This window comes from Tachysurus vachellii, chromosome 6 (assembly GCF_030014155.1).
Source record: "Tachysurus vachellii isolate PV-2020 chromosome 6, HZAU_Pvac_v1, whole genome shotgun sequence".
NCBI classification, from domain to species: domain Eukaryota; kingdom Metazoa; phylum Chordata; class Actinopteri; order Siluriformes; family Bagridae; genus Tachysurus; species Tachysurus vachellii.
The window spans coordinates 20,077,144-20,092,203 of record NC_083465.1 but is presented as its reverse complement, the minus strand read 5'-3'; the positions used below and the strand labels follow the sequence as shown (position 1 = coordinate 20,092,203).

At 36.0% G+C, this 15,060-nt stretch overlaps 1 protein-coding gene across 2 annotated transcripts in view; it reads left to right on the top strand.

The window, feature by feature from the left end:
• Positions 1–15,060, top strand: part of dntt (deoxynucleotidyltransferase, terminal) — a 108,373-nt gene that overhangs the window by 23,453 nt on the left and 69,860 nt on the right. For both annotated transcript variants that reach the window (XM_060872766.1, XM_060872767.1), the window contains exons 4-7: positions 589–759; positions 2,494–2,565; positions 2,979–3,102; positions 6,147–6,279. In XM_060872766.1, coding sequence (XP_060728749.1) covers positions 589–759; positions 2,494–2,565; positions 2,979–3,102; positions 6,147–6,279 — 500 coding nt within the window. The remainder of the gene's footprint in view (positions 1–588; positions 760–2,493; positions 2,566–2,978; positions 3,103–6,146; positions 6,280–15,060) is intronic.

Here is a 15,060-nt window from a genome sequence, read left to right as displayed (position 1 = left end):
ATAGCAGTTTGATTTAGTTTACCCCTATGTGTTAGTTAATATATTAACTAATATACATGATCTATCGTGTACTTAAGGTGGTCATTATTCCCAGATGAATTCACCTGGATAAGGTTAGCTCTTCTTTAGTTTGTGATTATCATCATTAGTTCATATACTGTATCATTAAGTAAGACATAGCATTCATATCATTATTACATGATTATTCATGTACTATAAATTGTAGAGTGTTATTTACAGTACTGTTTCCACATAAAATTGATTGTTTTCTAATAAAGCACATCCTAAAATTAGCACATCCTTTTGCTAATGCTAAAAAAAATCATTTCTTTTCCAAGAAATATGTGTCTGCATATTTCACATAAAAAAATGTGTCTGCAATACAAGTCCCTGTGAAGGAGTTATTACAACAGAAAATATGATGTAGGATTAGAAAATTAAAAGTTATATTTATATAAATTTGAATTTCAACCAGCCAGAGATGTCCTGTTAGAGAAAATTAAACACCTTCTGACCAACCAGATTAAGGCTTAGTGCAAAAACTTGAGCTTTTGAAAGATCATTAAAATTATTCATATCCTGCTGTAGGATGCTCTGGAAGTTCTGGCAGAGAACTATGAGTTCATTGAGAGTAAAGGTCCGTGTCTGGGCTTCAAGAGAGCTGCGTCTGTACTGAAGAGTCTTCCAGTGCCAATACGCAGCATCAACGGCATAGAGGGACTTCCCTGCCTTGGACCGGAGACCATGGCTGTTATACAGGTGGGGGATTGTGGGTCTTTGCAGTTTTTTTCCAGTGACATACATGTTTGGAGCCCATCTTGTCATAGACAAACAGGAATTTGGAAAACCATCAATCATCAGTTAAATGAACATGTACTTGGGTATTCATATGGCTTTTCAGGTATTACTAGAGTTTTTTAAATTCTTCTTTTTCACTTATGTAGTGTTACTGTCTTAAATAAAATCTTTGTAGCTTACTAAGCGTTAGCTTAGAAAAGAAAGCCTACACAATTTGGGGGACTTAAATAAACCAGGCTTAATGATTTAGTGACATATAATAACTATTATAACAGTAGTTGATAGTACCTGATGCTAACTTTGATTTCTTTGATATCTTGTCATTAAAATAAGAATAAAATAGCAGACACTTAGCTGAATATCCCAGTCTGCTGGAGGTGTCTGTGAACCACTTTGAGAAGCACTGCTTTAGAGAATGATAATGATTCTGCTTTATCATCCTCATTATTGAGACATGTTAACATACTGTTATGTAAAAGTGAGTTCATGATCAATTCAATATACAGGGTTTATACATTTATCAAGATTTAAGACCGGCACTGTTTTTTTGTTGAATGAATTGGAAAATAAATCTACATGAACTTTACATTTCAGTTTAAGATATTAAAATGGGATGCTGTACAGTTCAAAGCACACTTGGCTAGGGCAACTATTTTACTACTAATCCACAAATATGGTAATCCCATTATGAAATGTGGGCACTAAAAAAATGCATTTCTATTTTTCAGGCAATATAAACACTCTCAAATCAATATGAATATCAGTAACCTAACAAACATGTCATAGTATATCTTGAGCACTCTCTCCATTCCTGACTAGCTTTTTGTCTTTATTGATTCTCTCCTGCTTTGGCTTAAAGCTTCCAGATGGAGCAAAAAATAAATAAAAAATCAATTCACCGATCAGATCTGGGGTCAGCAAAATAGCATTTTCTAAGCTCCTGACTCTGCAAAGCTCCCGAAACTCAGATACCCATTAATACTTAGCTAACACTTAGGAATTCACACAATTTATTTAAAAGCAATAGTATGGAAATGATTCAATCTTATATGAGAAAAAACCCCAAATTGATCTGACACAAGGTCAGAAAATGTATGCATACTTGCCTTTGTGCAGATGTTTACACATTACAGGGGCAGTGGCGTCCAAAAGTCTAAGTCCACAATGAAAATCCTTTTTTATTTTTGTGAAAATATTTGAAACAAAGAAAGTAAGTGTTTAATCGTGAATATATGTAAACAATATTAAATCTATATACAGCACATCTATAGACCTAGTAAAGAATCTTACAATAATTGTGATATCATTTTAAGATTGATTTGATCTAAAATCATTTGGTTTTACATAAATTTGAAAGTGCATGTACAGTAAAAAGGAGACAAACCAAATACTAAGAAACTCTAAAATTCATGGAAACCTTTCAAAGATTTTACATTTCACTGAAATTGTAGTCGGTAATATAAGGTGTAATGACATTTGTTTCATTATATTAAAAAAGAATAGAAAATGGAAGCATTTTCACTAGTGCTCTAGAAATGGGATATAAATTGAGCCGACTGTATATATGAAAAGAGTTTTGAATGCATTCAGAGAGAACAATTCACATTCTGCTAATGGCTCTCCTTTCACAGTACATGAAAAATACAAAAGCACGCATTTTTTTAGTTCTTTTGTATTTCCTGTTTTCTTCTGCAGGATATTTTAGAGTGTGGATCTTCCTCCAAAGTTGAAGAAGTATTAACAGATGAGAGATATCAAACTCTGAAGGTAAGCTGCTGAGAAGCAAACGTAATATTTTCTTTGTAGAGAAAAGAACAAAAGTGAATCTATTGACGTTTTGAAGGGGACAAGATGGTGAGACATTCAACTTCTTATTGCTTATGAAATAAGAACGACAAGGATTGATTTTCATTGCACTCCATTCTATCACAACTAGTTCTTACATGTTTTCTTGACATGATTTGTTTAATCAGAAAGTCTACTGTATACTACAGTAATCTCTCTGGATAATGCATTTTTAATGAAATTGATCTGTATGTCAAATATCTTTGTGTGTGAGTGCATAAAACCCGACACCATCAAGTAATAAAGCACTGGAGCTGTAGCAACAACATTCTTATGAAGTTAGAGCAACGGCGTTCATTGCTTGGGATTGTCTGAATAGTTTGCTTTTATAAAAGATTTTTACCAGTGTGTTCGGTGTTGGACCCAAGACAGCAGAGAAGTGGTTTCGCCAAGGCCTGCGCAGCCTGGAACAGATCGTCTCTGACTCCAGCATACACTTAAACAGGATGCAAAGAGCAGGTAGCACATTTACAGTCATTAGTAACACAAATAGTCAAATAGTAAATGCTGGGATATCAAGTCTGGAGATATCTATGTTGTATTTATTTGTTTCCTAATTTTTTGTGTGTGTAATTCTAGGATTTCAAACATGCATTTTAAGATAAAGATGCATTCATGTTTATTTTTTTTTTCTATTTAAAACCTTGGATATAACCTTATAATGGTTTTGACATACTGATTCTACATATACTCTCACCTGCCATACTTTCAGAATCATTTTTAGATTTTATTTTATGTAATACTTGGACTGCCAAGGGACACAGTGGTCAAAGCCATCCGGAAATTGTTTAGAGATTGGAAATTGAATGGAAAAAATGACATAGCCATTGGGGTCAAGAGAAAAATAAATGACCCTCTTTTCTGGGTAGAATTGTACGTGAAATCATGTACACTTTCCTTCCAAAATATATTTTGATGTCAAACATAAATGTCTTCGGTGCATAGCAGAAGCAAATTTAGTGTTACAAAATGATGCAGGTGCTTCATGTGTCTTGACTTACTAGCTGCCTTGAGATTGGGAAACTTTGAGTGAAAAATACAAAGTAAGACCAGTGATCAGTTTATTAAGGCCCAAGTTCTTAGCAAATCAAAAAGTAGGTACAATAAACAAGTATGAATCACAGGCAGAGAAACTAGAGCATGCAAAACAAGGCCCATCAACTTACAAGACTTTACTAAGTTTGAATAGACAATGCGTAGACCAACAAATCAAGTGCTAAGACATAACAGGTGTACACAATGAGTAACAGATTCAAAATCAAAATAAAGGCACAAGTATTGCGAGTAAGAGTAAGAAACACTTACTGAGCTGAGACATATGGTGAGAGAGGGAAATTGTGACACTAATATGGATTTTAAATAACTAAGAGAAGATTCAGGCACTTCAGGTACAAATTCTTACATAAGGTCTAATCAAAACATCTATTACCTAGCTTTGCTTGTCTGTGAATGAGGCAATATTCTGCAAGTTTTGCACTGTTTACCTATTATTTGTAGCTCTAGCAATTTTGCAATGATGCCAGATTACTCTAGCAAAAGTAAATCTTGAAACCGTGTCAGATGAGTGATGAATGTTTCCATCAAAGTGCCATTCATCATTTGGCTGTCACTGTGTTAATACTACCTCTGCCATGTCTCTCCGATTCTCCGCAGGCTGTTCTGTTCGTTCCTGCTTTGTTAAGTTGCCCTAAGCTGTACCGTGTGACTTAATTTCCTCTGCAGCTCTCATCTGCAGCAGTTTGTGCCTTTTTTTCTCTTCTCTGAGACATTTCACTCCTCTCTTGGAGAGATGTGTACAATGCCCTGTATTAAGAAGCTTCAATGACAGGCCATTGGCTGACTATAGACATATTCCACACACAGACCTGGCACCACATGGGCTTCTCACAGATACAGATGGCTGTGGGTAGATGAGATACAGAGAGAGAGGAGCAAAATGCCAAGGCTTTGCAGCTCTCCCGCAGAAACACAATGAGAACACTCCGTCATCAGTCAGGCAGCTTAAAAAGGCCAGCTGCCCAAAGGCCAGTCTTACTTCCCTTATGATACTTTTCAGAGTTATGATCTGATCGTGTTATTGCAGTTATAAAAATGTTAAATTGCCTGACCTGTTACAAACAGGTGGTAAGTTTCAACACTGCATTCTAATTTGGATTTCTAATGGAAGGTTGTGTTGTTAATTGCTGATTGTTATGAAAATCTGTTGTGAGGTGAAAGTTTAATGAGGCTCAGGTTTTTACTGCCACTACACAACTGATTTTTAATAGGCATCTGGGGTAGTTTTTTTTTTAACATAGGCAAACACACCCACCCACCAACAAACACAGACACACACACACACACAGACACTCATTTGCAACCTGCTGGACTATAAACAAGCTTGTTCCTAAACAATTATGCAGATTGAGTTGAGGAACTTTCTGGGAAATATACGCCGTGCCTCAGGTGTGCTGCACAATACAATATATTGGTTGGTTGCTTGAATTGATCAGAATTTTTCCATCTCGTTTTTAGGCTGTGTGAGCGTGCAGAATTTCTGATGGAAATGAAATTCACTCCAGTCTGACAGAATGAGACACCTGTAGTTATGTCATACCAGTGCAGCTTTATAGCTGCAGCATGATACACTGAATGTCAATAATAATAATTCAGGTTAATGTGACATTCAATAGATTTTGAGTGACAAATGACCAGAGCACCGTATATAACAAATATAAAGAGCTTTATATTTACAAAAAAAGCATGTTAATGGCATTTCAAATTAAATAAACTTAAACATTTGTCTTGCTTTAAAATGAATGCAGAGTACGACGAAACTGCTGCTCGTTATGTGTAGAGAGGATTTAGCACTACAGAGCGGGTATATATAGAGAGAGTGCATTAGAGGAGGCATAAGTGGGTACAGATGATAGCTGGGATTAACTGTTCTTGGCTGTAATAGAGGTTAACTGCACCGAGACATTTTCAGCCACAGAAAAAAAAAAATAAAAGCACTTAACTACCAGCTGGAGGAAATGAAAATGACTGGGCCTCACCCATAAACTACAATAGACTCAACTTTTGTCTGTGATGCTGCCATATGCAGGCGCGACAATGATTGTAGTGCTAATAGGAGATACATAATTAAGATAATTGCCTTTGCTAAGTGCTTTAGATTTGGGGGAGTTAAACAGCTCAATTAGGGTTATATCAATCTCTAAAGGAAATGAAGTCACGTGTGGACAATTATGTACACCCCTTAAAGCTCTGCTCATCAAAATGATTTTCTTCAGTTTGATTCTATTGACGTTCATGCTCTACATGCAGTATGTTGCGAGAGACATTCTTGTAAGAGCTCTTTTTTCTGTTCTGTGCAAAATCCTTATTTCCGTAAACCATCGTAATACAAGAGAAAACACATAAGATGTGACTCCCACTGTTTTGGGATGGCTGCTGATTTAATTGTAGAGTTAATGAGTACTGTTGCTACTTAATTGCTTAATTAATATCTTCTTTGTTGCCAGGATTCCAGTATTATGAAGACATCTCAAAGCCAGTAAGCAAAGCTGAGGCCGAGGCATTGGGTCAGATAATAGAGGAGGTTGCCAACTGTGTCAATCCAGATATCACTATCACTCTGACTGGAGGCTTTCGCAGGTGAGTTAAACAGCATGTCAACTTGTTTGACATAATTTACATGAACAGCTGAACATAGCTCTTCGGTATTGGACTTGTACTTTGTGCAGGAAGAAGGAATTCCGGATATACAAGAAATAATTCAGCATTTTTCAAACAAAATATTTCAGTAAAGCCTGATTATGAGATGTGAGCATAAACAAAACAGTAAGAGCTTAAAATGAAAAAGCATTTAGATGTATTTAGAGTTGAGTTGTATGCACATAGTGAGGATTTAATACTGAAATGGTTCACACTGGTGTTCAGACCTTTCCCTTCGGTTACATCTGAGTTGTGTTCTTCATGTGGAATTTCTGAAAACAGAAATGAATCTCAGTTACATGTTATTCTGACCTTCAATTTCAGTCCATTTTCGGTCACAGTGTGGGAGCGGCACTACGTACATCACCAATGTCTGACGTTTTAAACACATTTGTTGTGAAATGCCATTCATTATTCTCAGACTGGAAATACACACATATGACACATATGACATACTGTATAACATTCAAAATATATGACATTATGAATGTTATCATTGTAAAACCTAAAATAACATAATGAACTCATGACAAATGTACATTGTCCACACATTATAATTTCATGACCTTAGATTTGGATCTTGGCGTCACATTAAGTTATGCACACGATTTTGACAGCACACGAAATAACAAAAGAAATGAATAATTCATGACTGGTTCACATCTGTGTTTTCAACTCTACTCTAAGCTTCATGCTTTCTTTCACTGTTGGAACAAAATATTAGGTTATTTCTAGTTCATTATACAAAAATTACGATGTGCTGTATCAAGTACTTTATAGGCTTCCAGCCAATTCATGTGGGTGGAATTCATTTTGTAAATCGACGAATTTTCAGTGATTGCATGATTAGTGTCATTCATCATGACTAGGATCCTTTTCCTATCGTGAGCATGACAATCAGCCTTAATATATTCACAATATACCATATTAGACTATAATTCGGTGCTTATTTAAATCTATAAATTTCTTTTAGGCATATATTATTTATTAGTATGAACTATATTTTTATTATCTTGATGCAGCATCATACTGCCATTGACAGAAATAGAAAAAATAGGTTTTGTCAGTGTGTATTTTCTATCCCCTGATTTTTTATTCTTTTTGTACTCTATTTGAACAGATTTTAGCTCACACACATAAGGATTAGATTAAATCGATCTTTATTGGAGATCATTTGTCTTAGGTGGATTTCACACGGCTTTGGTTTGAGGAAAATGTAAAGATATATTCTGAAAAGTGGTTCAGGAGGAGAGAGAACTACTCAAGTATGAGATATTACAAAATCAAAAGAGAATAAAAGATTTTTTTTTTTTTTATACATTATGGAGAAAGGCCACACTGGCACACAGTTAAAGCTTCTGCCATCTTCTTTGTGCTTTTAATATACCCATGAAAGAAAAATATATCTTTTTTTTTTTTTTTTTTTTTTTTTTTTTTTTTATGAACTCTTTACCAGCTCATGCCCCTCATCGTTCCCACCAGCCCTTCTCAACAGCAGCTAAACACAGAGTCTCGATACTCTACACACAGAAACCCAACAGTGTCCTTATCTTATAACAGACTTGCGGTGATAAATATCTGATAATTCATTTTACATTCTGCTGACTGAATGGATCGCTAGCGTACTGTAAGGAAGGTTTGAGTAAACGAAACTCCACGTCTGTGGTAGCTGATTCTTTTAGCTAACTAACATCAAATAATTTGCCAGTATATGGAAAGGATTTTTAAACAATAAACTGCAGTAAATATGATGATTAAGTAAAGCATGGATTTTAAGTAACTACTGTATGTACATAAAATATCAAAGAATTTCTTCTTTGATAAAATAAACTGCAGTTGGATTTATTTATTTATTTTTTACTTCTGTTACATGGCAACCCTGACTATGTCTGTGGTGGTCAGCTCTGTTATTTGAAAATATTAGAAAATGAAGTGGATAGATGGAAAAGAGAAAATGAAAGTTGTATGAGTGTCACAGACACCCAACCTATCTCTGGCTGGTCAGCATGAGTCAGAATATAACAACCTGGTACTTATGCTTCATTTCCTGTGGATGAGAATGATAGTAATAAATAAGCACTTGAAGTATATAATAAAAAATAGATGATTATGCTTAAAAAACAAACATACTAATCTGACATACCTTCACTGAGCACTTTATTAGGAAAACTAGACTAATACTGGGTAGGACCTCCCTTTGCTCTGAGAACAACCTTAATTCTTAATGGCATGGACTCCACAAGTTTTTGGAAATATTCTGTTGAGACTCTAGCCCATGTTGATATGACTGCATCAAGCAATTCCTGCAGATTTTTCAGATGCACTTTCATGCTAGGAATATCCTGTACTACCAAATCCCAAATGTTTTCTATTGGATTCATATCTGGTGACTGAGAAGCCCTCTGAAGAACACTGAACTTTTTGTTATGTTCATGAAACCAGTTTGAGATGACTTTTGTGACATGGTGAATTATTATGCTGGATGTAGCCAAGATGGTAAATAGGCTCTGGCATTCAAGGGCTGACCGATTGTTATTAATGGACACAAAGTGTGCCAGGAAACACCATCTTTATCAGGACTGTTGACACAAAGACTATTTGGGTCCATGGATTCATGTTGCTGGTGCCAAAGTCTGACCCTAACTTTTGTGTTCCTCAGCAGAAACTGAGATTTTTCAGATTAGGCTATGTTTTTTCAGTCTTTAACAATCCAGATTTGGTGAGTCTGTGCCCACTGCAGCTTTAGCTTTCAGGTGTTCACTGAGCAAATTGGAATCTAACATGGTCTTCCGCTGTGTGTAGCCCATCTACAGTACATGTTTTACATATTGTGTATTCTGAAATGCTTTTCTGTTCACCACAATTTCATTTGACGTTTCTCATTAACAAGGCGTTTCTGTCCACAACGCTGATGCTCACAGGATGTTTTTTCTGTATTGCACCATTCTGTTTTGTGTATAAAAATCCCAGGAGATTAAACCATCCCATCTGGCAACAACAATCACGCCACTATCAAAATCACTGAAATTGCATTGTCCCCCATTCTGATGCTTGATGTGAACCTAATCCGAAGCTGTTGGCCCGTATCTGCATGTTTTTATGCATTGCGCTGCTGCTACACAATTAGCTGATTAGATAATTGCATGAATGAGTAGGTGTACAGTTGCACATAATAAAGTGCTCAGTGAGTGTATACTGTAAGTGCTAAATTTAGTTTAAATGAACTACTGGTGCTTATCTAATTAGTTTGCTAAATTTGTTGCTGAATTTAAAAGAGATCAGTGGGAAAGGTGTTATAAGACCATAGACAGAGCCTCTATGCCAATACATGTACATTTCTTTCTAAACTCCACAGGAAAACAACAAGAAGTGCTAACAACAACAGCTGCAAGTGTTGGCTCTAAATATGTTTTTTTTTCCTGCCATCTCCTAGAAACAGAAAAGCATGTGTGAGTTTGGTGTGCTCAGGTTGGTTCAGCAACATGTCAGCTAATGTGTGATCCCTAGATGTTAGTGTGTGATCCTCAGATATTTCATATTTCTTCCTAAATTTCTCAGTTGATAAAATACTCTAAAAGGGAATTAGCAGGAAAGTGTGATCTTCTATTAGGATTGTACAAATACAATAATATATCCAAGTCTTTATTCTTTACCCACAACTTTTCAAACTTTGTGCATTAAAATTTGAGAGCAGAGCCAGGGTGTAATAAGGGCTAGGTGGGATTGAAGCCCCTAGGGACTGAGCTTGGAGCATACCCCTGGTTGGCTGTCATTTGTGCTACTGCTGAATGATTGACAACTAGCCTAATTATAGAGTGAGAAAGTGTGAATACAATGTATTATCTTTATACTCACACTGATCCTCCTTAGCAAGTTTAATGAATCTGCAATATACATTTAATAGAAAAAAATAGCTTACAGTCTGCTATTGGACTGGAGAGACTAAGCCAACTGACATGGATGTCCCTGGAATGTGTCATTATTAGAGATTATATATTAATTATCAATGATTTCATCTTTTATAAAACCGGGTAGAAGAGCATCCAATAGTAAGGTGCTCTAAAGTATCTTTAAAGCAGCTTTGAGTTTGTGTCAAACTCAAGGCTGCTGGTTATAGTTAAAGTGCCCACATGAACTGTGAAATAATAATTGTATTGAAATAGCTCTTAGCACAATACTACTGAACATTTTCACACTATTTAGCATTCACAGCTTATCAGCACCTGCAGTGACCACCTGCAATGTACCACACTGTTTCATCTCACAGCACAGAAACCTGGGTTAAAATCAACACCTATATGCTGCATCTGATGCATCTTGAATTTTTTATATATCTATAAACCATTTAGTCATACGTCAGATGTTGGTAGTGGCCAGGACTGTGGCCAGCAATTTCAATAAGGATGAGGAAATATAGTAAATAAAATCACTGTGCAATACAAATTCAAATTCAATCCAAATTTATTGACATTGACATTGTCTCAAAGCAGCTTTACAGAACATAAGAAATATAGTACAAAAGTTTAATATTATAAAAGATTAATATTATACAAACATTCAAGATTAAAAAGCCATATTTAAAAGTTTGTATTTATTCCCAATGAGCAAGCCTGAGGTGACTGAGGCGACTGTGGCAAGGAAAAAATCTCTTAGATGGAAGAGGAGAAACCTTTAGAGGAACCAGACTAAAAAGGGAGCCCATCATCATTTGGTTGACACTCAAGGTTGTGATTATAATTTTTTATAAACACCGTAGAGTGTAATTATGAATAATGTCCTTAATAATGTATAGAATAATCTCCTATACATTCTGACAATTGTGTAATGATTATGAGGTTGTTTGCCTCATAGACCACATACTGTATAGTTGGCATCTTCTCTCTGAATGCCAGAATCTTCATGAAGTTTAACCAACTTCAGCTGGGACATCTCTATTTGCCTCAGGATCCTCACAGTATTGGCCTCTTCTCGTTGAAGGTCCAAAATCTTCCAAAATCTTGAATGATCTTGGGGTAAAATCTTGAAGCGGAACTAAAGAGAAACGCGCTAGATTTTGTGTGGATGATGACATGAAATTTGTGTTTGATATATGAGCTATTGTCATTTTTCCAATAATAAAATAAATAAAACTTTGAAAGTAATAGCAGAGATCTCATTTATTTGTGTATACTGTATATGGGAAGTTCACTTCCTAGAGCTTTTAGCACGGTTATACAGTACATCTGAACAGTTTCTCTTCTACCTTTTTTCCTTTAAACCCCACAACCTTAGATATCAGAGGGTTTTGATTATTGATGTTAAGTTGTGATACAGTGTGTACATACTGTGTGTAGTCTTAATATGGTCCTGCTTAAAAGTGACTCAACACTCAGTACACTTAAATATGATCCTGGCCCAATATGTCCCTGATTATTGGTGGTTTCTGTGAATACACTACTCACAGGGTTCTAGTGCATGTCTGAGGAAATGGAAATGCCTTAATTGTCAGATCTCCAGAAGCTCAAAGCCATAAAACATAGAAGCAAAGCTTTAGTATGGGAGATCACATATTAGACATTAATTCATAGCTAATAAATTTGTTCAAGTGTCAAAAACAGCATTATAGAAAACAGTGATTTAGTTAGTATTCTACGGTGGCCGAGAAGTGCGAAACAAATTAACAAATCTGAAAACACATTAACAAGTCAGACAACCCAGAAACGGTAGGTATCGTTTTTGAATGGAAACTTACCGATCATTGGACAAGACACCTGTCACTCAAGATATACACGTATGGAATCTTATGTGTAATGTGTAAAGTTCTACGTTTAAATATAAGAAAATAACAGAATTACTCCACAGTAATCCATTCCGTCCATCCATTCTAACTTTTCAATGCGGCAGACTGTTGAACTTCATGTATACCTTGAGTTACAGGTGTCTTGTCCAATGATCGGTACGTGTTCCAATCACAAACTATACCAACCTCTTCTGGGTTGACTGAATTGTCGTTGTGTTTTCGGATTTGTTAATGTGTTTCGTGCACCGATTCAGACAACCCGGAAGAGGTACAGTAGGTATAGTTTGTGAACGGAAACTTACCGATCATTGGACTAGACACCTGTCATTAAAGATATACAGGTGAATGAAAGGTGTCTCGTCCGATGATGGTAAGTTTCCATTCACAAACTATACCAACCTCTTCCGGGTTGTCTGACTTGTTGTTGTGTTTTCGGATTTGTTAATGTGTTTTTGGATTTGTTAATTTGTTTTCGGATTTGTTAATGTGTTTTTGGATTTGTTAATTTGTTTTCGGATTTGTTAATGTGTTTTTCGATTTGTTAATTTGTTTTTGGATTTGTTAATTTCACTTCTCGGCCACCATAGTATTCTTATTTCCTTACCTTATTATGTGATGTTACTTGATTCTCTGTAATAACTACTTTTATAGAGGCAAATTAATGCTAATCTATTCGAATGAATATAAGCGACAAATCTGAGCTGTCTCAACAAAGGATGTACACTACAGTATGTGGCCAAATGTAGGTAAACATTGCACCAATACCATGGTGCTGATTGAAAATCCTATTTAGAACAACAGGTATTAATGTGGACTTGATGTTTGCTTTAATAACATCAAGTACTCAGGAATGCTTTAAACATGATTTTGAAATGTTGCTGTGAGGATTTGTGCTCATTCAGCCACAAGAGCATTAGTGAGGTCAGGCACTGATGTCAGACAAGGTGACCTCGGTCATAGTCAGCATTCAAATTCATTTTAAAGGTCAGGGCTCTGTGCAGGTCACTTGAGTTCCTTCATGTCTTTATAGCCCTTGTTTTTAATCATGCTGGAACAGGTTTGGGCCTCTTAGTGTTAGTGAAGGGAAATCTAAATACTGCAATGTACAAATACATTATAGACAAGTGTGTGCTTCTTAATAACAAACTGAGGAAGGCCCACATATGTGTGTGTGTGATGGTCCACATACCTTATGTTTGGGCCATATAAACATGATGAAGCTCTGAATTGTACATGCTCATAAAATTTTAGTATAAAGTATACAAAGTAGTTTTAAATATTTATTCATTTTTATTAGCCAGCGGTTTATCCTCATCACTGGATATGTGGTGAGGTCCTATGTTCCTTTACAGGGCAACATGGATGGGACGACAGTCCATTACAGGGCAACATGCACACACAACGACAGCTATGGGCAATTTAGCATTGTCAATTCACATATCAACATTTTGTTATTAGAAGGTATGAGGTGTGATTAAAAATGGGTAATAGGATTTAATGATTGAATTTTGGAAATAAACAAATTAAACCAATGATGTGCAGAGAGATTCAGTTTGATTTCATTCAGTGTTTCTCAAGCAATTAAAAAGAGGTAGTAACACTTTATATTAATTTTAACAAACAGTAATTATTCATGGAAAGCAGGTAACACCTTTAATAAAAGGTAAGAATGTGTGAAGTAATTGTCAGAAGGCAGAAGCAACAGCAGTTGCAAGTTTGAATGCTTAATATAAAAACTGACATAACAAAGATTTTTTTTAAACCAGAATAACAACACAGGATGGGAAGCTCGATAACATAGGCCAAAAAAAAAAACACCACTGTGTGGATACTTGTGGTTTTGAAGGAGTATATATACATGAGTGACACTTTATGCATGACACTTTTTCATTGTAACTTTGAACAAATGTTTTAAACTCATGGTATCTTAAGTATGTAACTTAGTGAGCCAGCATTAATGTATCCAATGTTAGAGATTTAAGCACTTATGTATGTCGCTCTGGATAAGGGCGTCTGCCAAATGCTGTAAATGTAAATGTAAATGTAAATGAGTGCACATAATGTGTGTGATTAGTATGATAAAAGAGGAAGTGACAGAGTTTGTGTGTGTTGGTTACTGTCTTCCATTTCTTTAGTGGCATTTTTGGGGAGAATGAACATTATTTACATTTACATTATTTACTGTCCAGTGTCACCCAAATGGGGATGAGGTTCCCTTCTCAGCCAGATTCCTCCTGATATGAGGAAGAAGGTTTCTTCCTCATATCATCTCAGGGAGTTTTTCCTTTCTGCTGTTGCCTTTAGGGATTAAGGATAGGGGTAGATATATACAGGGAGTGCAGAATTATTAGGCAAATGAGTATTTTGACCACATCATCCTCTTTATGCATGTTGTCTTACTCCAAGCTGTATAGGCTCGAAAGCCTACAACCAATTAAGCATATTAGGTGATGTGCATCTCTGTAATGAGAAGGGGTGTGGTCTAATGACATCTACACCCTATATCAGGTGTGCATAATTATTAGGCAACTTCCTTTCCTTTGGCAAAATGGGTCAAAAGAAGGACTTGACAGGCTCCGAAAAGTCAAAAATAGTGAGATATCTTGCAGAGGGATGCAGCACTCTTAAAATTGCCAAGCTTCTGAAGTGTGATCATCGAACAATCAAGCGTTTCATTCAAAATAGTCAACAGGGTCGCAAGAAGCGTGTGGAAAAACCAAGGCGCAAAATAACTGCCCATGAACTGAAAAAAGTCAAGCGTGCAGCTGCCAAGATGCCACTTGCCACCAGTTTTGCCATATTTCAGAGCTGCAACATCACTGGAGTGCCCAAAAGCACAAGGTGTGCAATACTCAGAGACATGGCCAAGGTAAGAAAGGCTGAAAAACGACCACCACTGAACAAGACACACAAGCTGAAACGTCAAGACTGGGCCAAGAAAT